Here is a 23,050-nt window from a genome sequence, read left to right on the forward strand (position 1 = left end):
TCCGTTGGATGTGTTTAGAAAATGAGGTCCAAGTCGAAGGCGACTCCAAGGTTATGAGCAGAGGAGAACACATTTACAGAGCTGGAGAACGGAGGGAGCGGACGGTTTAGAAGCAAAGAGGAGCAGCCCAGTCTTGAACATGTTTAGTTTCAGCTGGCGGTGGGACTAGAGAATGATACGGCGATTGTTAGCCGCAGGTAGCCCGCAGGAATGGGGGGGGAAAAAAATAGATTGGTTGCCGCGGGTACGGAGACAAGGCCATTCACTGCCCTGTGGAGGGGTGAATGGCCTTGTCCACGCAGTAAAGGATTGCAATTCCGTGTGCAGCATCCCTCCCTCCCTATCATGGGTCCAACAGCCCTTGCACCCTCCCTTCCTTGGCTCACAATCACCGGTGACAAAAAAAACCCCAAAACAAAACAAACCTGCAACTCTCCTGGATTGGTCCCCTCGCATCTCCCACGGCGGGCCTACCAGCCTGTTAGAAGCTTCCTGCATGCCGCACTACTTCGGAACCTTCTTGCCGCCGAGCCCCTCCTTCCGATGTAACTTCCAGTCAAACCGGAGCATAGGAACAGGGACAAAAGGGGAATGCTGCATGGGGGTGGTATATGGACACAGAGAGAAGATGACTAGACACAGGGGAGAATAAGAACATAGAAGGAAGATGCTTGATGAGGGGGGGCATAGGGATATAGAGGAGCAATACTGTACAGGGATTGGGGATCATAGAATGGTGAGATGATGAAGGCAGGGAGATGGGCACAGGGGAAATACTAGAAAGGGATGTGTAGGAGACAGAGAGAAAGGAGATGCTTGCTGAACATGGGGAACAATACATACACAGAGATAGAAGATGGATGGTGAACATGGAAGAAATGCCAAAAGGTCAGGAGACCTTGGCAAATGAGTTAAGAGAAGACAAAACAGAGACCAGCACCTGAGACCAAAATGATTTGAAGAATAAAATGATGAGACAACAAAAGGTAGAAAAAAAAAAATTATTTTCTATTTTGTGATTAGAATATATCAGATTTGAAATATGTATCCTGCTAGAGCTGGTGTTAGACATAACTGAGGACCACAAAGCTCAGGCTGTGCTTCTTTAGCTTCCAGCTGGCTAAGGACTCTCTCTGACCAGGGGGTAGTTGGCCTAGTTGCACTCCTCTAACACTATTCCTGTCTTGTGTGACTGTAGTATTGTGTTAGCATGATTTTTCAAGTTTCAAGTTTAATAGATTTTGATTTTTACGCAATATCATATATTTCAATGCGTATTACATGTTTCCAACACATAAAAAGAGAGCAGGGTGGACAAAATAAGATAAGACATTACATACAAATAATTTTGTTCTATTACAAATTAGTACAAACTGGTACAAATGGGTAATGGGAAGAACTACAATTTATATAAAAAAAAAAGAAACATGTAAGGTTTGAACACAAAGGATGGGATAATTTTTCTGTGTAGTCTGTAATAATTTGGCTTATTCAGTTTTCTCAATAGTGGAGGGGATATTTGAAGGGGAGAGGAGGCAGGGGACTTGTTGATCCTTGCTGGGTATTATTTGTGTTTATAAAATGACAATTGAACAGAATATTGTTTCTTTTTATACTTTAATAAAATAAATTCAGTATAAAATCATAACTATTTGAGGCTTGTGCAGATGGGATCAGATGGCTCGCAGGGAGGGGACGGGGACAAAGCTGGCAGGAACAGGGAAAAAATTTTTTCCCTGCATCATTCTCTAGGTGGGACATTCAGGCAGCAATATCAGCCAGACAGGCTAAGATGTTTTCTTGAATTTTAGGTTAAATCTCGGGTGTGGAGAGATAGATCTGGGAATCATCAGCAAAACAGGTGGTACTGGAAATCAGGGCACCGAGGAAGAGGTGTAAAGAGACAAGCAAAGAGGACCTAACTCAGAACTCTGGGGTATACCAACTGGTAGCGGGATGGCAGCAGAGGATCCACCAGCATATACACTAAAGGTGTGATGGGAGTGGTAAGAGGCAAACCAGGCGAGGACAGTGTAACAAGGAGTACACAGTGATTTACAGTATCAAAAGCAGAAGAGAGGTCAAGAAGGATGAGGATTGAGTAAAGGCCTTTAGATCTGTCCAAGAACAGGTCACTGCAGACTTTGGTAAGAGCACTCTCTGTGGAGCGTACGGGGCGAAAGCCAGATTGTAGAGGTTCAAGGGTCGGTCTGCTCATGAATTTTTAGTTTTGAAAGCCGAGTGAAGCTTTCATTACACTCAGTACATGCAAATGGCTTGTCTCCCGTGTGGATCATTTTGTGTCTTTTTAGAAACGAAAGCCGAGTAAAGCTTTTATTACACTCAGTACATGCAAATGGTTTGTCTCCCGTGTGGATCATTTTGTGTCTTCTCAGATCTGATGACTGAGTGAAGCTTTTATCACACATAGTGCATGTAAATGGTTTGTCTCCCGTATGGGTCCTCTGGTGAACCTTTAGTCTTGAAACCTGAGTGAAGCTTTTATTACACTCGGTGCATGTATATGGTTTGTCTCCTGTGTGGATCCTCTGGTGAAGTTTTAGATTTGAAAGCCAAGTGAAGCTTTTATTACACTCAGTACATGCAAATGGTTTATCTCCCGTGTGGATCATTTTGTGTCTTCTCAGACCTGATGACGTAGTGAAGCTTTTATTACACATAGTGCATGTAAATGGTTTGTCTACCGTATGGGTCCTCTGGTGAACCTTTAGACTTGAAACCTGAGTGAAGCTTTTATTACACTCGGCGCATGTATATGGTTTGTCTCCCGTGTGGATCCTCTGGTGAATTTTTAGGCCATAAAGCCGAGTGAAGCTTTTATTACATTCAGTACATTCAATTGCTGTGTCTCTTGTGTGAATGTTTTGGTGAAATTTTAAACTTGAAAGCTGAGTGAAGCTTTTATTACACTCAGTACATGTAAATGGTTTAACTGCAATGTGGGTCTGCTGGTGAATTGTTAATGTTGAAAGCTGAGTGAAGCTTTTATTATATTCAGTAAATGGTTTCTCATTTTTGTGATTCCTTTTGTGCATCTGGAGTTCTGAAAATGATGGGAAGCTCTTATTACATTTAAGACAAATAAAGTTGATGCTCCTTTTAGATGCAATACATGTGAATTCTTTCTGGTATGTTTTTCTTTTCTCTCCTTTTTGGTGAAGTTTAGAAGTCACTTTATCACTATGATTCATTTGGAAGGGTCTCTCTGCTCGGTGTCTCTGGTCCTCAGCGATGTTACTGAGCTCCCCCTCATTTCTCTCACACTTAGTGACTCCATCCCTTGAGTCTCCTGCAGGGTCTCTCTGTTCCTTTGATTCCTGCCCACAATTCTTCGCGTTACTCCTCTCAGGTCCCTGGGAAATATTCCCACAGACATTTTCCGATTGAGTTTGGATTTGTACCATTTGCACAGGATCTTCTCCTTGTTTCTTTACTCTCTTCCATTCCTGTGGGATCTGATGATTTGCTAGAAACAAACAGAAGATATTACTCATGGGTAAGAAAACAGCAGTGGTTTCTAAGATAGAACCTGTGTATAATAAAGGGAAAGATTTTTGAGGGTGCTGCAAAGCAATTTATGGAGAGAACCCTACTGGACTTTTCATCACGCGTTAACCCCCGCGCTGGCCAAAAACTACCGCCTGCTCAAGAGGAGGCGGTAGTGGCTCGCGCGGACGGCGATTTAGCGTTCGCTGTTACGCTTGTTAAACCGCTAGCCCGGCTTGATAAAAGGAGCCCACATTGTGTCTCAAACTGAACTTGTATATGCAAACCCTTTTACCCATCAAGGGACCCGACACGGTCCGTGTTTCGGACAAACCTTCGTCAGGGGTCCATGGTAAAAATAGAGGGAGAAAACAAAAAAAAATCACAAAAATACTGTATAGTGGTAGCAAAACCTAAGCGACGTCACAATCCGTCACTGTAAAAAGCCGTCAAAAGGAGTGACGGATTGTGACGTCGCTTAGGTTTTGCTACCACTATACAGTATTTTTGTGATTTTTTTGTTTTCTCCCTCTATTTTTACCATGGACCCCTGACGAAGGTTTGTCCGAAACACGGACCGTGTCGGGTCCCTTGATTGGTAAAAGGGTTTGCATATACAATTTTTTGTCATTAATAAATTTTTGCCTACGTCTTGTACACATCTGCAGTTTTGTTTTGTTTGCTCTTGGTTGTTCTTTACTGCAGTTTAGGTTGGACCTTCTTTTGTTCTCAAACTGAACTTTCCATCTCCTAATCATGAGCAACGGAAAAAGATATTCAAGTCTACCCTTGAATTTCAAGGTCCCAAAGCGTGTAATAGCCTACCTTTATTTCTACGTCAGCTGCCCAATTGCTAAAGTTTCGGAATAAAGCTAAAGACCGATCTCTTCTCTGCGTGATTCACAAGTTGCCTAGCCACTTGGGTCTTCTGTAAGAGAAGACTAAGAGGGGATTTGATAGAGACTTTGAAAATATTAAAAGGATTTGATAAAATAGACCAAAAAGAAGCATTACTGAAATATTCTGATGTGACGAGGACAAGAGGACATAGACTGAAACTGAGTGGCAGCAGGTTTAGGACAAATGTCAGGAAATTCAGTTTCACACAGCGCGTGGTGGGTGCTTGGATTGCACTCCCGGAGGAGGTTGTGGAGGAGACTACTGTTCTGGGATTCAAACGCAAGTTGGATGCACACCTTCTTGCATATCATATTGAGGGATACGGTAAATCCGGGTCTCCAAAAAGGAGTACCTAAATGGGCCGCCGCTTGTGCGGATCGCCGGACTAGATGGACCTCGGTCTGATCCGGTGAGGGCGTTTCTTATGTTCTTAATGTAACCCAAAGGTTGCTCGTTATCTTGACTGTAAAACCGCCTTGAATTCTAGTTGAAAACTGCGGGATATAAGAAACTGTATGTCGCGCCACAATTTTCCAGGTGTGGCTTGAGAATTGGTTGGTTTCCTATTTGCAAAGCATTTTTTTTTAAAGCTTTTATCTACACACAGTGCAAGTCTGTGAGACGATGAGATGTTCTTTGGAAATGGCAGTGAGTAGAATTAAGGGAGTCCATTCTATTAACAGGCGCCAAAAATCCGAGTGGGATTCTGTAACGGCAATTTTGCGTGCCAAATCCATTGTAGAATACTAGCATAAGTTTTAATGTAACAGGATCACTAAAGGACTGCTACATAATACACAAGTGTAAGTTTAAATGAGGAAAGAAGGGGTTCTCAGAAACTGGTACAAAGAATTTCATCTGAGACTTACCAGTTTCAGGTTTCAAATCACTGAATCCCAAAAAACCTCACAAATGCATATTCTCTGCTCACTGATACCTAAACTGAATCTGAAGTCTTTCACCTCTGATTGTTCTCATTGCTGGACTTAGAATGTCCTTAAGGACACTGCTTTACGGATTGCTTATTTTCGAGAGAAAAATCTTAAGGACATTCCAAGTCCAGCAATGAGAACAATCGGAGGTGAAACACATCAGTCACCACTTCCACGTGGATTTTTCAAGTGTTTGTCGTATGGTATTTGCTCCGCCACCATTCACGTGAAAGAATTCATTGGATATATTTGGAACAGGTGTGGAAATATATTTGGAACAGGTGCGGAAATATATTTGGAACAGGTGCGGAAATATATTTGGAACAGGTGCGGAAATATATTTGGAACAGGTGCGGAAATATATTTGGAACAGGTGCGGAAATATATTTGGAACAGGTGCGGAAATATATTTGGAACAGGTGCGGAAATATATTTGGAACCGGTGTGAGCACATCAGCCGGACAACAAACGGAGACCCTGCTGCTGCCCAGGCTTCTGCACAGACCCAGTACACAGCAAAGGTCACAACAGTCACAGCCCAGGATCTGGCATCACAAAACACGCCTTCTTGCCAACGCCCTCAAAACACTTTTTTGAGCGTCAAGATCTCTGACATGTGAAGTTACAGATAAACTGAAAAGAACCTGGATCTTTCCTTCCCTCCACCTCTCCAGAGATAACATTGTGTGGTCCATAGTTTAAGCCTTCGCTTACAGACCAAGTGATTTTTCCTTATCTATAAAGGGGCAGCGCCCTCAGCACTTACCTTATTTTTTGCTCCATAAGACGCACTCCCCCCCCCAAAAGTGGGTGGAAATGTCTTAAGGAACGTATATTGCATCACAGACCGTGATGTGCAGTGTTCTCCCTAGCGTCTGTTAGCCGGGCGCTCCGCCTGGCTGTCTGCCAGGGAAACTTATACCTTTTTAAATACTGGTGGTCCAGCGGCGTATCATCAGGAGCGAGCTTTCCGTGCTCCTGCACCCCGCTGAGCCCCTCCCTCGCTGGATGGCTGCCTCAGATCTCGCCATTCAGGGAGCGGCACAGGCCCAGGCTAAACGAGAAAAGCTCGCTCCCGCCTTGTGTGCCATTGGCCATGAGATCTGAAACAGCCATTCAGCGAGGGAGGGGCTCAGCGTGGGGAAGGAGCATATAAAGCTTGCTCCTGCCAATACACCGCTGGACCACCAGGATTTAACACTGCTGGACCACCAGGATTTAAAAAGGTGAAAAAAGGTACGGGGGGGGGGATTGTTAGTCAGCTGGGACGGATCCTCCTGTCCTGGCCTACCACTAGACCACCAGAGGGGGGCAGGGTACAGAAAAATAAAAAAGTGCTTGAGCGTTAAAGTCTCTCCTTATTTGCTAATGACAGTGATGATGGTTCTTAATACCGCTGTTGACTTTACATACTATGTTTTATTAAATATGTTAGTATACCATTTGGTTCAGAATATTTTTTTCTTGTTTTCCTCCTCTAAACCTAGGTATGTCTTATGGTCAGGTGCGTCTTATGGTGTGAAAAATACGGAACCCTATAGAAGGTATCTAGAAAATGTACTTTTACTCCGTCCCTCTTATTACTCCACTCACCTGAACAGCTGCTTTTCCCAATTTCTCTTTCCTCTGATTCTGGCTCATCCTTGATGTACGGCTCTTCCCCTCGTTCGATATGGGATATAATCTTAGGGGTTAATATTGGAGAACCTGCTCCTAAGGTAAGAAAATTGCCTTAGTTTTCTCAAGTTTTGTACCCGTTAACCTCAAATTCAAGAGTTCTACAAACTTTCTAACATAGAGAATTTCACCAACTTCGCTGATCAAAAATATTCAAACCTCAGTTAGAAGGGGACAATTTTGGAGCTCTGCAAGTCTCACAAAAGTAACATAAATCCTCTTTACTAATCTTTAGTCTAGTTCCCACTCTAAATTGAGCAATATATTCATCAATGTGAACTTCTTCATCCCTTATACAACATGCAGGTCTCCTTGTTCACACTCAGAACATTTGGAATAAGATGAAACAAACACACTGAGCACACTCGGACTGATGTAGGCTCGGAGAAAGGGAAGGAAGCAAGCATTGTTTTCCCAGCAAAGATGAACAAAAATTGCTGGGAATAAAATATTAGATTAGGTTCTTACCTCGGTAATCTTCTTGCTAGTAGACAGACACTTTATTTCTGGACCTGTGGGTAGTCAATCCCTTCTCGTGAGAATTCTTGCAGACAGCCTCATTAGCATTAGCCGTGACCTGGAAGTGTTGCTCTAGCACCTGGAAATGCAAAAATCTTCCTGCGCTCTGGAAAAATGGGAATGTGCAGATAGGCTTCCATCAAATCCAGTGAAACGATAAATTCCCCATGTGCCACTAAAGCACTCACAGATAGCACCGTCTCCATCCGGAAACGGGGTATCTTGAGGGTCGCATTTACCACTTTGAGGTCTACAATTGGCCTCCAGTCTTCTGAGCCTCTCTTAGGCACTATGAAGTATACTGAGTATCTGACGGAGCTTGAGTCTTCCTCTGGTACAGGCTCTATGGCTTTCAGATCCAGCAGCCATTGCACTGTTGCTTGGAGTTTGACTACTTTTTCCAGAGTCCAAAAAAAGGGTCCGGAAGGGGATGAAAAGACTCAATCTTGTACTCCTCCTCTATAATGTCCAGCACCCAGTGGTCTGTAGTGATCTCTGACTATGCTCCCCAATAGGCTGATAAACTCCCTGCGATGCACGGAGGCTTGGCATCATAACTGCTTCTTGGGAGTAGTGGTGGAGCAGTGACCTGAAGATTGGGGATGCCTGGCCCCTCCAAATCTTTGGCTGGAGCTTAGAAAAAAACAAACCCAAAACTGGCCTGAAAGCCCTGTTGAGAATTGGCGATATTGTTTTATTTAAAGATGCTTGCAATCTTTAGACGCTAAAAAGCAATCCCACTTCTCTATAACCTTTTCCCCACCCTATTGTTTTTTTCCTTGAATGTGTTCTTATTTTTAAAAAAGAGTGTATTTCTACCCCATACATCCTTTTATACTAGTTCGTCTGTAATTCGTAATATTGTTATTTTATTTTAATTTTTATGGTACCCAGTTTTATTTAATTGTACCTTGCTTGGTAAGTAAAACAAGCAAACAAATCAAATTTTAATAAAAACTTGGAAAATTACTGCAACCTGACCTCCTAGGTCTGCTTTCCGGCAAAGACTTCAGCTTGCGAGCCTACACACAATACCATTGAGACCTTTCCCAAAGAGTATATGTCCCTTAAAAGGTAATTTACTTAAGGTCACCTTGGAGGAGGAATCCCACGCCAGCTGTCTATTCCATAGCATCCTGTAAGCAGAAATGGAATAGGCAGACAATTTGCTCACGACTCTGAGAAGATCATACAGAGCATCAGCTACATAATCCACGCCAGACCTTAGAAACCGGTGACCCCTCCTGTCAATTGCCTCTGGATCACAGCACAACTTGGCAAGCCTGGGTGACAAAAGATGCCGCTGCAACTGGTTTCAAACCTGAGGCCGCAGACTTGAGCTTCTTAAGAACAAAGTCCAGCCTGCGATCTTGGGCATCCTTTAATACCACGCCACCTTCACGGAGAAGAGAGGTACGCTTGGTGACATGTGCTTCCTTGTACTGGGGGGCCTCCAGTATGCCATGCACCCTAATGTTATTATGTCTGGCCCTATTTTCCACGTCCTCAACGTTATCAATGAGGTCACAAAGCTCATCATGTAAGTTTTCCACACTTTGTTGAGAGCCCACCACTTTCTCTTCACAAAAATCCATACGAAGTGCGACCGTGTCAATTCAGTTTCCCAGCTTCACCAAATCTTGCCTCAGTTCCTGAACTGCATCTCAATCTGCCCTGACACTCCCGATGTCTCCGTCTTCATCGCAGCCAATAGTTCCCTCAGATCTGCTTTAATCGGGGCCTCCATACCATCGTCACTGCAAAGCGAGTCGTCCCCCAGCGGCACAGAGGTCCGGGTCTCCACGCCGCCCGACACGCTGCTGACACGTGGTTGTCAGCCCGTCGGCTTTTCAATCATGTGGCTCGGCTGTTTTTCTGCCTCCGTGCGCTGCTTTGACGCCATCTTACCCTGCATGACCTATGGATCACCCAAGCTTGCAGAAGAAGTGGTAAAACAGGCAAAAGACGCGCTTACAGGGGATATTCTTCGGCTGAACAGAGCCCAAATTTCAGGTGTCCATCATTTTTGGTGACGTCACTTCCCTCTCCGCTTGGTAACCTGTGCCACCAGGGAATCCACTTTTGGTGGAACAAAGAGCTAGTTAAATTCAGCATCCATCGGATAGAGCCTTGCCATGACTCTGGCCACCTGAAGGACCTCCCAATGGTCCATTAGAATTTTTGTAATGTTTTGATGAGAGGAAAAACAGGTGGTCTGTGCTGCTCATAAATGAGCACTGTGTAGCAGAGGGCTGTGAAGTCTCTATCTTTAATTCCTAGAGGGAGTCCATGATCATCTCCAAAAACACCGAGGGCTTAAAAAGCCTGTGTACAATCAGGTCTGCTCCGAGGTCAGGGGTTTCCACCAGATCCGGACCCATCCCCCTAGAGATGAAGCAGCATCTCCTGCTACAGAGGACACTGACTGGGAGAGTAAAAGCATTGAAATAAAGACTTCTTCAACCCAGTCTTCCTCAGACTGGACCTCCCTGTCTTGCGCATAGCACTATTACTGGGGGATTGCACTCTTGGGGGGTGGGGGAGGAAACCCTGGTGCCAGAATGGCTGCGATCCCCAAGGGTTCCATGCGATACTTAAGAATCATGTAAGCTTCAAACAACATATTGATGAATTCAGGGGAAAAAGTGCCACGGAGTCACTTAGCCTGCGCTCAAGTCCACAGCGTACGAACCTGGGGCAAGCCCTGAGCGCCTGAATTTCTACTGCAGGCTGTCCAAGCGGGTGCACTGCAAAAAGGTCTGCCCCTTGGAAGCAGACTCTCAACCTCAGGGTCTGTGTTCTCCCTCAGCCAGAAATGCCCCAAGACTGGGATCCTCTGCAGCACCGAAAAGCCTCGTAAACGGTCAGTAAGAAACTGAATTTAATTGAAAATAAACACAAAAAGAAAAGCTAGGCTCCTACCATCTTGCTTGAAGAGAGACAAATGAGGAATTAGAGGACAGCCCAGAGGGATGGGAGGCAGAGCAAAAGACTGCTAATGAGGCTCTCTACAAGAATTCTCGCGAGAAGGAATTGGTTACCCACAGATTCAGAAATAAAGTGTCTGTTGCACTAGCAAGGGGGTTTTAGAGATGGGGGACCTTGGCTCTGGCTGCAGAAACTTTTAAGTTTAACTGTTGGAGACCTCCTCCCCTCCAATTTTCTCCATATACTATAATAGCCTTACACACTGACTGCGCCATGTGCCTGCCTGCTTTAGCTTAGGAATGCAGTTGAGACAAATGGAGAACTCTGCCTCACAGGTTCACCAGATGAACTTGGTCTTCAGGCTGCCAGTTTGACCTGTCAGACTGAGCTTCAACCCTTGGAAAACCTCATTGCTACGAAGGGGGAAAGGACCACACAGCTGGCCCACTATTAGGCCCAGCCAAGCCAGGACGGAGCCAAACAGCCTGCGTTCAAGTTCCTGATAAAGGAGGGATGCGAGCAGCTAAGTAAAGAATGGCCCCTGAGCTCAAAAAATACAAAAAGCAGGCTGGCTAGCTAGGTGTCCCCAGATCTGCTAGCAGCAGACTTCTGCAGAGTGAGTCTGCATTTTCTCCCAGGCAGATGTCCCAACAAGCGGAAACCTCTGGGCACCGAGCCTCCAACCACACACTTAGCAAAAAATATCCAAAAATAATAAAAACGCAGAGCTAGTTGCTTACAGAAAACAAACAAACAAAGGGGCAGGAGCAGCTCCCTTGGAAGGAGACAGAGTTCAAAAGATGATTGATAACATTCTGCAAGCAACTTGCAGGTTCAGATGCATAACCCTAGCATTCAGGACCACTAGACACATTACACTAGTAACTAACAAACATGTAAAATGACCTCTTACCCAGCGATATCAGGATCTGGTAATTCTCCTTCATCACCTCCCTGTAAAAGTCCTTTTGCTCTTCATCTAAATACTCCCACTCCTCCTGGGAGAAAGAGACAGCGATGTCCTCAAATGTCACCCGCATCTGAAATATGAACCACAAGCGCACTCAGCATCTTCTAAAGAACTTCCATAAAGAGGCCTCTCAGGTCTGGCGCTCATCTGAGAGGAGAACGCTGAATGCTAAGGCATCCGTTATATTCTATGGACGCCTTAATAAAAGGACCCCTTAAAATCAAATAACACTCAGGGCAGGATTAACCAATAGGCCCAGTAGGCACGTGCCCAGGGCCCGAAATTGTCAGGGGGGTCCGATGAAGGAGGGCATTAACATTGTTTTTTCAAAACAGCGATGGGCCCCTCCAGCATCGATCGGCAATTTAGGCCCCCCCCCCCCAAATCGGCAACATGGCCCCCCATGAACGGAAAGTAAGACAAGCAAGCAACGCAGGTAAGAAAGGCAACGGGAACTGTAATTTTGCAAGCGGTGCTGCTTGCCCCAAACTTCCCTCTGACGCAGCTTCCTGTTTCCACCTGGGCGCATGGTGGGGTGGAGTGGGGTGGGGTGGAGCAGGAGGCCCAGTGTACTTGTGTGCCTAGGGGTCCTTGACGAATTAATCCTGCCCTGATAACACACAGTCCCAGATCAAAGTTATTTCAGGAGGCATCCCAGTGCTGGCACTCAAGAAGAAAAGGGGAGTTTGGGGAAGTTTGTGGTTTTTGGTTTGGTTTGGTTTGTTTGTTGTTGTTTTTTGTTTTGGTTGGTTTTTTTTTTTGGGGGGGGGGGTTATAACGTGACTTATATTCAAAACACAAAGAGGCAAGGGAACCATCCATACTGATAACGTGGTGAAGTGATCACGTGTTGACGTGCTGAACGTGTGCGTGCCCTTCCTTCGCCACGCCCATTTTGAGGCGCGCTGAATTGTCATTGCGCTGAGTTATCATTGTGCTCAATTGCCTTACGCTGAGTTATCACTGCGCTGAATTGTCTTGCGCTGAGTTATCCTTGCACTCAATTGCCTTACGCTGAGTTATCCCTGCGCTGAATTGTCTTGCACTGAGTTATGCTTGTGCTCAATTGTCTTGCGCTGAGTTATCCCTGTGCTGAATTGTCTTGCGCTGAGTTATCACTGCGCTGAATTGTCTTGCGCTGAGTTATCACTGCGCTGAATTGTCTTGCGCTGAGTTATCACTGCGCTGAATTGTCTTGCGCTGAGTTATGCTTGTTCTCAATTGTCTTGCGCTGAGTTATCCCTGCGCTCAATTGTCTTGCGCTGAGTTATCCCTGCGCTGAATTGTCTTGCGCTGAGTTATGCTTGTTCTCAATTGTCTTGCGCTGAGTTATCCCTGCGCTCAATTGTCTTGCGCTGATTTGTCTTGGCATTTTTGTCTGCGCACTTTTGTCTTGCGTGCATTTGACCTGTCACCTAATTCATAGCCATATAACACAACCGTCCTAGAGTAGGATTATATTTCAGGAGACCGGTCAGCAGGGCAGGGTGAAAGATTTATGCATGTATATAATTTGCAGAGCAGGACTGTAGCAACAAGAAACCAGTTGCAGACAAAATCTCTCATTGGGGGGGGGCTCCTGATCTCTCTCCTTCCCCACAGGAGGGTCCCAAAGTGCCTTTCCTGACTCAGCAGTGCTTGGAACAAGAGAGCAAGATTGGGGAGAGGGGGGCATCTCCTACCTGGGCAGAAGCTCCTCCAGGCATTTTCCTCTCTACTTTTACAGCCTGGGGTTTCTTTCCCTAGTTGTAGGGGAGACAGATTTGACGCTAGAAATCCGCAATTAAAAAAGAAGACAAGGTTCGTCTCCGGTTGGTCACAGGCGAATGACATCACAAAGGGGAGGCGGAGCTTCGGGCTTCTTAGCTCTACCCCTTTCAGTGATGATTGGTCAGAATGTCCCTGGGGGCAGGAAGAAGAGCGCGAGGCTCCTCCCCCTAGCATTCATGGAATGGGGAAGAGGAAGAGTTGTCAACTCCCGGCATTCATAGGTCAGAATATATCGGGGGGTGTGGAGAGGAGGTGTTTGAACTCCTTCTGGCAATCCCATTGGTTAGAATAGTTCGGGGGCGGGGACGTCCTGCTACTTAGAAGGATAGGCGAATGGCTGCTGCGCTTTCTGCTCTTCAGGTGGGAGAATGACCCCTGCTGGTCTCCCATCAGACCTGGGAGAACTTTTCTTTCAGGCCAGTCCTGGATTTCTATCAAAACCTCATCGTAGTGCATTATGGGACCTGTAGTATTGCTTTGACCATACAGTCATTCATTCCATCAATCTCAGGGGAGCTCAGAACGGTTTACATTCATTTATTTCATGAATACCACCACCACAGCAACACCTAGTCAATTCTTCAAACCATTTCCCCACTACACCGTCTGTAACCAGAAAAACTGCTTCCTTCAACATTGTGTAACTCACTACTGTATCCCGAATGTATTATTATTCATCATGGTAACCTATATTATATACCTACTTCTTTGTATTATAACGCTCCTGGAAATGTCCAGACTACTAATTTGTAATCCGCCTAGAACCGCAAGGCATAGGCAGAATAGAAATCACTAATGTAATGTAATTTATTCAAGCACTCAAGCAGTATTCCCTGACTGTCCCGGTGGGCTCACAATCTGTCTAAAGTACCTGGAGCAATGGGGGAGTAGATGACTTGCCCAGGGTCACAAGGAGCGGCGTCGGTGCTGAGGCTGCAGCTCCAACCACGGTACTAAAGAGAGGCTAAGGAAAGCTCCGCCCCTCCTATGTGACGTCATCGGTCATGCAGAGCAGGAGGCCCTACTCTTCCTGCCCCAGTTACCATTCGGACCAATCATCACTTTAAAAGGAGTAGAGCCAATGAAAGCTCCGCCCCTCCTCTGTGACGTCATCGGTCATGCAGCGCAGGAGGCCGTACTCTTCCTTGCACAGTTACCATCAGGACCAATCAGCACTTTATAAAAGGAGTAGAGCCAACGAAAGCTCCGCCCCTCCTCTGTGACGTCATCGGTCATGCAGCGCAGGAGGCCGTACTCTTCCTTGCACAGTTACCATCAGGACCAATCAGCACTTTATAAAAGGAGTAGAGCCAACGAAAGCTCCGCCCCTCCTCTGTGACGTCATCGGTCATGCAGCGCAGGAGGCCGTACTCTTCCTTGCACAGTTACCATCAGGACCAATCAGCACTTTATAAAAGGAGTAGAGCCAACGAAAGCTCCGCCCCTCCTATGTGACGTCATCGGTCATGCAGCGCAGGAGGCCGTACTCTTCCTTGCACAGTTACCATCAGGACCAATCAGCACTTTATAAAAGGAGTAGAGCCAACGAAAGCTCCGCCCCTCCTATGTGACGTCATCGGTCATGCAGCGCAGGAGGCCGTACTCTTCCTTGCACAGTTACCATCAGGACCAATCAGCACTTTATAAAAGGAGTAGAGCCAACGAAAGCTCCGCCCCTCCTATGTGACATCATCGGTCATGCAGCGCAGGAGGCCGTACTCTTCTTGCCCCAGGTACCATTCGGACCAATCAGCACTTTAAAAGGAGTAGAGCCAACGAAAACTCCGCCCCTCCTATGTGACGTCATCGGTCATGCAGAGCAGGAGGCCGTACTCTTCCGGCCCCAGGTACCTTTCGGACCAATCAGCACTTTAGAAGGAGTAGAGCCAACGAAAGCTCCGCCCCTCCTCTGTGACGTCATCAGTCATGCAGCATCTTTCCCTTCCTCCATTAATTTGCAGCTAAACCAGAAACGTCCAGCTCCAGATCTCAACCTCTGCAAGAAACGAATCTTCAGCTCCTCTTGCTCATCTCCAATCCTGCAAACAGCAAAAGCAGAGAGGAAAATGCCTGCAGCAGCTTGTGCTCAGCTAGGAGATTCTCCCCCGACTTCCTGTTGTTTTCTTGCAAACTCTGCTGCAGCTTTCTAACCTAGGGCACTGCCACAGCCAAGACCCCCCCCAAGCAGACCAGGGACTGGCACTTTGGGACCCTCCTAAGGAGAGAAATCAGGAGCCCCACAAAGAGAGATTTTCTGTGTATCTGGTTTTTAGTTGCTATAATCCTACTCTGTGACCCTATCTGCAAATTTTATACTGTACACACACACAAATCTGTCCCTCTGCTCTGTTGAGCCCCAGTACTGGGTGCTCTGAGTAAGGCTGTGTCTTATGCAATTCTAAATTCTGTGCATCCAGCAAACCTTTCCCTGCCCCAGTGGACACCAACATTGGGCGATCTTCTGATCTATGTGATACAGAAGATTTTGAACACGTTTCTGTTTATATTTCAGATGCAGATCACATTTGAGGAGATTGCTGTCTCATTCTCCCAGGAGGAGTGGGAGTATTTAGATGAAACGCAGAAGGAGCTTTACAGGGAAGTGATGAGGGAGAATTATCAGACCCTGATCTCACTAAGTAAGGGATAACTTAAAATTTTTATTAGCAGTATCTGGTTATCATCGTAAAGCCAAAATGCAAATAAAGATAAAACCACTCCAGTATATCATCTGTTAAAACCAGTCAAGTATTTTCATGATTGTGTTTTTTAACAAATGTAAACAGTTAAAGTGACTTGAAGTACAAATGTGTCAAGGTTCACCATCAGTTAAATGAAATTCAAGTTGGGGTGAAAAAAGGGAGTTTTCTGGATGGGCCTATTATACTGATGTTTGTGGGCGTCATGGTCTACAGGAAGTTGCTCATATATGGACATCTGACCCCTAGCAGTAATATCGCAGTATTACTGCTAGCCATCTCGGGGGCAGTTTGAGAGCTGGTATCATCAAATTAGGAGTGAGTAGGTATCACTTCTGTCCCACTAGACCTGAGGATCTCAACCCCCCCCCCGGTGGATATTTTTGTCATTTCTAGCCTTCGTACGGGAAGTTTGATGTTCGTATATGGGAATAATTTTTCTGGGGGTTCTTGAATTGGAAGAGATCCTTCAGAAGGGGTGTGACCCTGTGTGGCTTTTGCAGTGGGGGAGCGGGATTTGGTGCTGCTCAGGTGGTGTGCGGGGGTTATATTGATGCTGCTAATTTAACTCCCGACACACTCCCTCTGTCCCAAAAAGTAAATCAAGGGTATGTCTCCTGCATGGATGGGTAGATCCACAACCTGAGAAATCAGCCCTCCAAGTTAGCTGAAAAGATAAATGCCATCGTATATTCCACTTCATCAACATGCAAAATAATAAGCGCCTCAGTAAAATGTATTTCTTTTTTGTGTTTGTATACTACTTATAGCCTACTCTTATTATTTCTACAGTGCTATCAGATGCATTCAGCGCAGTACTGAGTCACAAAGAAGACAGTCCCTGTTCGAAAGAGCTTACAATCTAAACAGACAAGACAGACAAACAGGACGTCATGGATACAGTTAAGGGGAACGATTAATCAGCTGGCTGGGTTGGAGGGCAGAGGGAAGCACAGGACAATCAAGCCATTATGACATCACTGAGGCATTATGACATCACAACCTGAGCTCTAGAATGTTGCTACTTATGATTTTAAAGTGTTTGAGGCTTGTGCAGACAAGAACGGAGCTTAGGCATTGGTGGAATGAGGCATTATGACATCACAACCTGAGCTCTAGAATGTTGCTACTTATGATTTTAAAGTGTTTGAGGCTTGTGCAGACAAGAATGGAGCTTAGGCATTGGTGGAATGAGGCATTATGACATCACAACCTGAGCTCTAGAATGTTGCTACTTATGATTTTAAAGTGTTTGAGGCTTGTGCAGATGAGGAGAAAGCTTAGGCATTGGTGGAATGAGGCATTATGACATCACAATCTGAGCTCTAGAATGTTGCTACTTATGATTTTAAAGTGTTTGAAGCTTGTGCAGATGAGGACGGAGCTTGCAGGAATGGGGCAGGGACAGGAAAAGAATTCACAGGGACAGGGCGGGGAAGTTGAGCTCCGGTGGGGACGGGGAAAAATTTGTCTAGTGGAGATCAGCAGTTGGGTGTTGTTGCTTTCATCTGGGCCTCCTTAACCTAGCTGTGCCCTTAGTGCAGTGTCCCACAAACCTTTTTACTAGGTGGCACAGTAAACTTCGGGTGGCGGCTGGAAATGTGCAGCTGCCCTCCAGACAGGGCCCTGAGTCGCCAGGGGGGGGTGCTGGAGCAAGAGAAGCACGGTGTGGAACGTTTCCTCCAGAGAGGAATGGTTTCCTGCCATTTCTCTGAGCTCACATCAGTCTAAGCAAGACCTGTGTGTGGTAAAAGGGATAAGAAAGTTTGCACATACAGGCAGTCCCCGAGTTACAGACACCCAACTTAAGTACGACTCATACTTAAGAACACATTTTCAGTTTTATTTGATTTCACTGGGCATAATTTCTAGTGGGGCGCAGACTCCTACATTTGTCCTGCAGCAGATTCAGGAATGAATCAAGGCCCACATTAAGAACAGTGTGTGGTTGTGCATGCTGTACCTTAGAGGGAACACTGGTAGGGACGGTTGGCCCTTTTGTCTGCTGGGAGCCGCGGTAAACAGCAAGAATCTTAAAATCGACAAGTTCTGAATTACATACAAGTCCGACTTAAGAACAGCTTTAAAAATGTAACTCGTTCTTAACCTGGGGACTGCCTGAATAGGAATAATCAAGCCATTGTGACATCACTGATAAAGAAGGCTCTTAGGCATTGATGGAATGAGGCATTATGACATCACAGCGTGAGCTCTGGAATGTTACTAAGAACATGGTCGCGGCTTGATTTGATTTCACTGAGCAGTATTTCCAGTGGCATAGACCCCTACACTTCTCCTGCAGCAGATTCAGGAATGATACATGACCACATTAAGAACAGTGTGTGGTTATGCATGCTGTACCTTAAGAGGGAACACTGGTAGGGACAGGAGGCCCTTTTGTAAGCTAGGAGCAGAAGTAAGCAGCAAGAAATCGACAAGTTCTGAGTTACATACAAGTCCGACTTAAGAACAGCTTTAAAAATGTAACTCGTTCTTAACCTGGGGACTGCCTGAATAGGAATAATCAAGCCATTGTGACATCACTGATAAAGAAGGCTCTTAGGCATTGATGGAATGAGGCATTATGACATCACAGCGTGAGCTCTGGAATGTTGCTAAGAACATGGTCGTGGCTTGATTTGATTTCACTGAGCAGTATTTCCAGTGGCATAGACCCCTACACTTCTCCTGCAGCAGATTCAGGAATGATACATGACCACATTAAGAACAGTGTGTGGTTATGCATGCTGTACCTTAAGAGGGAACACTGGTAGGGACAGGAGGCCCTTTTGTAAGCTAGGAGCAGAAGTAAGCAGCAAGAAATCGACAAGTTCTGAGTTACATACAAGTCCGACTTAAGAACAGCTTTAAAAATGTAACTCGTTCTTAACCTGGGGACTGCCTGAATAGGAATAATCAAGCCATTGTGACATCACTGATAAAGAAGGCTCTTAGGCATTGATGGAATGAGGCATTATGACATCACAGTGTGAGCTCTGGAATGTTGCTAAGAACATGGTCGCGGCTTGATTTGATTTCACTGAGCAGTATTTCCAGTGGCATAGACCCCTACACTTCTCCTGCAGCAGATTCAGGAATGATACATGACCACATTAAGAACAGTGTGTGGTTATGCATGCTGTACCTTAAGAGGGAACACTGGTAGGGACAGGAGGCCCTTTTGTAAGCTAGGAGCAGAAGTAAGCAGCAAGAAATCGACAAGTTCTGAGTTACATACAAGTCCGACTTAAGAACAGCTTTAAAAATGTAACTCGTTCTTAACCTGGGGACTGCCTGAATAGGAATAATCAAGCCATTGTGACATCACTGATAAAGAAGGCTCTTAGGCATTGATGGAATGAGGCATTATGACATCACAGCGTGAGCTCTGGAATGTTGCTAAGAACATGGTCGCGGCTTGATTTGATTTCACTGAGCAGTATTTCCAGTGGCATAGACCCCTACACTTCTCCTGCAGCAGATTCAGGAAGGATACATGACCACATTAAGAACAGTGTGTGGTTATGCATGCTGTACCTTAAGAGGGAACACTGGTAGGGACAGGAGGCCCTTTTGTAAGCTAGGAGCAGAAGTAAGCAGCAAGAAATCGACAAGTTCTGAGTTACATACAAGTCCGACTTAAGAACAGCTTTAAAAATGTAACTCGTTCTTAACCTGGGGACTGCATGAATAGGAATAATCAAGCCATTGTGACATCACTGATAAAGAAGGCTCTTAGGCATTGATGGAATGAGGCATTATGACATCACAATCTGAGCTCTAGAATGTTGCTACTTATGATTTTAAAGTGTTTGAAGCTTGTGCAGATGAGGACGGAGCTTGCAGGAATGGGGCAGGGACAGGAAAAGAATTCACAGGGACAGGGCGGGGAAGTTGAGCTCCGGTGGGGACGGGGAAAAATTTGTCTAGTGGAGATCAGCAGTTGGGTGTTGTTGCTTTCATCTGGGCCTCCTTAACCTAGCTGTGCCCTTAGTGCAGTGTCCCACAAACCTTTTTACTAGGTGGCACAGTAAACTTCGGGTGGCGGCTGGAAATGTGCAGCTGCCCTCCAGACAGGGCCCTGAGTCGCCAGGGGGGGGTGCTGGAGCAAGAGAAGCACGGTGTGGAACGTTTCCTCCAGAGAGGAATGGTTTCCTGCCATTTCTCTGAGCTCACATCAGTCTAAGCAAGACCTGTGTGTGGTAAAAGGGATAAGAAAGTTTGCACATACAGGCAGTCCCCGAGTTACAGACACCCAACTTAAGTACGACTCATACTTAAGAACACATTTTCAGTTTTATTTGATTTCACTGGGCATAATTTCTAGTGGGGCGCAGACTCCTACATTTGTCCTGCAGCAGATTCAGGAATGAATCAAGGCCCACATTAAGAACAGTGTGTGGTTGTGCATGCTGTACCTTAGAGGGAACACTGGTAGGGACGGTTGGCCCTTTTGTCTGCTGGGAGCCGCGGTAAACAGCAAGAATCTTAAAATCGACAAGTTCTGAATTACATACAAGTCCGACTTAAGAACAGCTTTAAAAATGTAACTCGTTCTTAACCTGGGGACTGCCTGAATAGGAATAATCAAGCCATTGTGACATCACTGATAAAGAAGGCTCTTAGGCATTGATGGAATGAGGCATTATGACATCACAGCGTGAGCTCTGGAATGTTGCTAAGAACATGGTCGCGGCTTGATTTGATTTCACTGAGCAGTATTTCCAGTGGCATAGACCCCTACACTTCTCCTGCAGCAGATTCAGGAATGATACATGACCACATTAAGAACAGTGTGTGGTTATGCATGCTGTACCTTAAGAGGGAACACTGGTAGGGACAGGAGGCCCTTTTGTAAGCTAGGAGCAGAAGTAAGCAGCAAGAAATCGACAAGTTCTGAGTTACATACAAGTCCGACTTAAGAACAGCTTTAAAAATGTAACTCGTTCTTAACCTGGGGACTGCCTGAATAGGAATAATCAAGCCATTGTGACATCACTGATAAAGAAGGCTCTTAGGCATTGATGGAATGAGGCATTATGACATCACAGCGTGAGCTCTGGAATGTTGCTAAGAACATGGTCGCGGCTTGATTTGATTTCACTGAGCAGTATTTCCAGTGGCATAAACCCCTACACTTCTCCTGCAGCAGATTCAGGAATGATACATGACCACATTAAGAACAGTGTGTGGTTATGCATGCTGTACCTTAAGAGGGAACACTGGTAGGGACAGGAGGCCCTTTTGTAAGCTAGGAGCAGAAGTAAGCAGCAAGAAATCGACAAGTTCTGAGTTACATACAAGTCCGACTTAAGAACAGCTTTAAAAATGTAACTCGTTCTTAACCTGGGGACTGCCTGAATAGGAATAATCAAGCCATTGTGACATCACTGATAAAGAAGGCTCTTAGGCATTGATGGAATGAGGCATTATGACATCACAGCGTGAGCTCTGGAATGTTGCTAAGAACATGGTCGCGGCTTGATTTGATTTCACTGAGCAGTATTTCCAGTGGCATAGACCCCTACACTTCTCCTGCAGCAGATTCAGGAATGATACATGACCACATTAAGAACAGTGTGTGGTTATGCATGCTGTACCTTAAGAGGGAACACTGGTAGGGACAGGAGGCCCTTTTGTAAGCTAGGAGCAGAAGTAAGCAGCAAGAAATCGACAAGTTCTGAGTTATATACAAGTCCGACTTAAGAACAGCTTTAAAAATGTAACTCGTTCTTAACCTGGGGACTGCCTGTACTGAAATGCGACTGATAATATATTGCACTATTTAGAGTGGGAAGTACGCTATAAAGATGCGTGAAGAAGGTTTCTGAAACTTTACCGAGATTTGCAGGTTCGAAAAACTGTTCCTCTCACTGAGGATTTGAGTATTTTTGTTCATCGAAGCGGGTTAAATTCTTTCTGCTGGAAATTTTGGCTAAGTTTTGGATTTGAGAGCATTATTCACTGAATGATTTTGGGCAATCTAAGGCAGTTTTCTTATCCCCAGGAATGGGCACGCTGAATATCATCCCTGACATTATATCCCGCATTGAACGAGAGGAAGAGTCCTACATCAGGGGTGAGCCTGGATCAGAGGAAAGAGAGACTTGGAAAAGCTCAGGTGAGGGCAATAATGACAGGGACTTAGAACATAAGAATTGTCGCTGCTGGATCAGATCAGTGGTCCGTCATGCCCAGCAGTCCGCTCACGCGGCGGCCCTCTGGTCAAAGACTGGTGTCCTGAGACTAGCCCTACCTATGTACGTTCTGGTTCAGCAGGAACTTGTCTAACTTTGTCTTGAATCCCTGGAGGGTGTTTTCCTCTATAACAGTCTCCGGAAGAGCGTTCCAGTTTTCTACCACTCTCTGGGTGAAGAAGAACTTCCTTACGTTTGTACAGAATCTATCCCCTTTCAACTTTAGCGAGTGCCATCTCGTTCTCTCTACTTTGGAGAGGGTGAACAACCTGTCTTTATCTACTAAGTCTGTCCCCTTCAGTACCTTGAATGTTTCGATCATGTCCCCTCTCAATCTCCTGCCCCTTTATAAATAAGGATCAGTCCCTTGGTCTGTAAGGGAAGGCTTAACCTAAGGGCCACACGGAGGCAGAGGGAAAGTAAGATCCAGGTTCCTTTCTGTTTATGTGAAACGTCACAAATTCAGAAATCTTGAAGATCGCAAAAGTGTTTTGAGGGAGTTAAAAAGAAGGCGTGTTTTGGGATGCCAGATCCTGGGCTGTGACTTGTGACCTTTGCTGTGTCCTGGGACTTGGCAGAAGCCTGGGAAGCAGAAGGGTCTCTGGATGTTGTCCGGCTGCTGTGCTCACACCTGTTCCAAATATATTTCCGTACCCGGGCCTGTGCCTGGCATAAATGCGCTTACCTAAATGCGTCACTTTTAACGCATAATTTAGCGTATTCTGCAAATTACGATTATAAGTATGAACCCCAACTATGTCCCCCTCCCTAGTGAACGCTACTGTCCAAGTACAACGGGGTGCTGGGAAGTTGTTTGGCTTTTCCTAGTTCACCTAGACTAATAATACTTTCGTCAGAGGCCTCCTTCACAGACAGAGGAAGTGGACAGAGTTTTAATAGAAAATATTCAATCTATAGTTGTAAAAGGGGAAGGATTACTAATAAATCTTG

The 23,050-nt window shown here is 45.5% G+C and overlaps 1 protein-coding gene across 1 annotated transcript; it reads right to left on the reverse strand.

Moving 5' to 3' along the window:
- Positions 1 to 1,187: 1,187 nt before the first annotated feature.
- LOC117354575 (gastrula zinc finger protein XlCGF26.1-like) lies at positions 1,188 to 13,248 on the reverse strand. Its single transcript, XM_033932338.1, has 4 exons — positions 13,116 to 13,248; positions 11,377 to 11,503; positions 6,933 to 7,052; positions 1,188 to 3,487 (listed from the first exon to the last, which is right to left on the reverse strand). Exons 1-4 carry the CDS (start codon positions 13,137 to 13,139, stop codon positions 2,199 to 2,201), a joined length of 1,560 nt encoding a protein of 519 aa, XP_033788229.1. The 5' UTR covers positions 13,140 to 13,248; the 3' UTR covers positions 1,188 to 2,198.
- Positions 13,249 to 23,050: the final 9,802 nt, after the last annotated feature.

This window comes from Geotrypetes seraphini, chromosome 2, assembly GCF_902459505.1.
Source record: "Geotrypetes seraphini chromosome 2, aGeoSer1.1, whole genome shotgun sequence".
In the NCBI taxonomy this organism is placed as follows: domain Eukaryota; kingdom Metazoa; phylum Chordata; class Amphibia; order Gymnophiona; family Dermophiidae; genus Geotrypetes; species Geotrypetes seraphini.

Bases quoted from the DNA above. Each gene is read 5' to 3' on its own strand.
- LOC117354575 (XM_033932338.1), bottom strand. From the start codon at position 13,139: ATGCCTGGAGGAGCTTCTGCCCAG. The intron at 7,053-11,376 runs GTAAGAGGTCAT...TTCTTACCTTAG, and splicing joins CCAGATCCTGATATCGCTGG to GAGCAGGTTCTCCAATATTA. The intron at 3,488-6,932 runs GTGAGTGGAGTA...GTTTGTTTCTAG, and splicing joins TGGGAAAAGCAGCTGTTCAG to CAAATCATCAGATCCCACAG.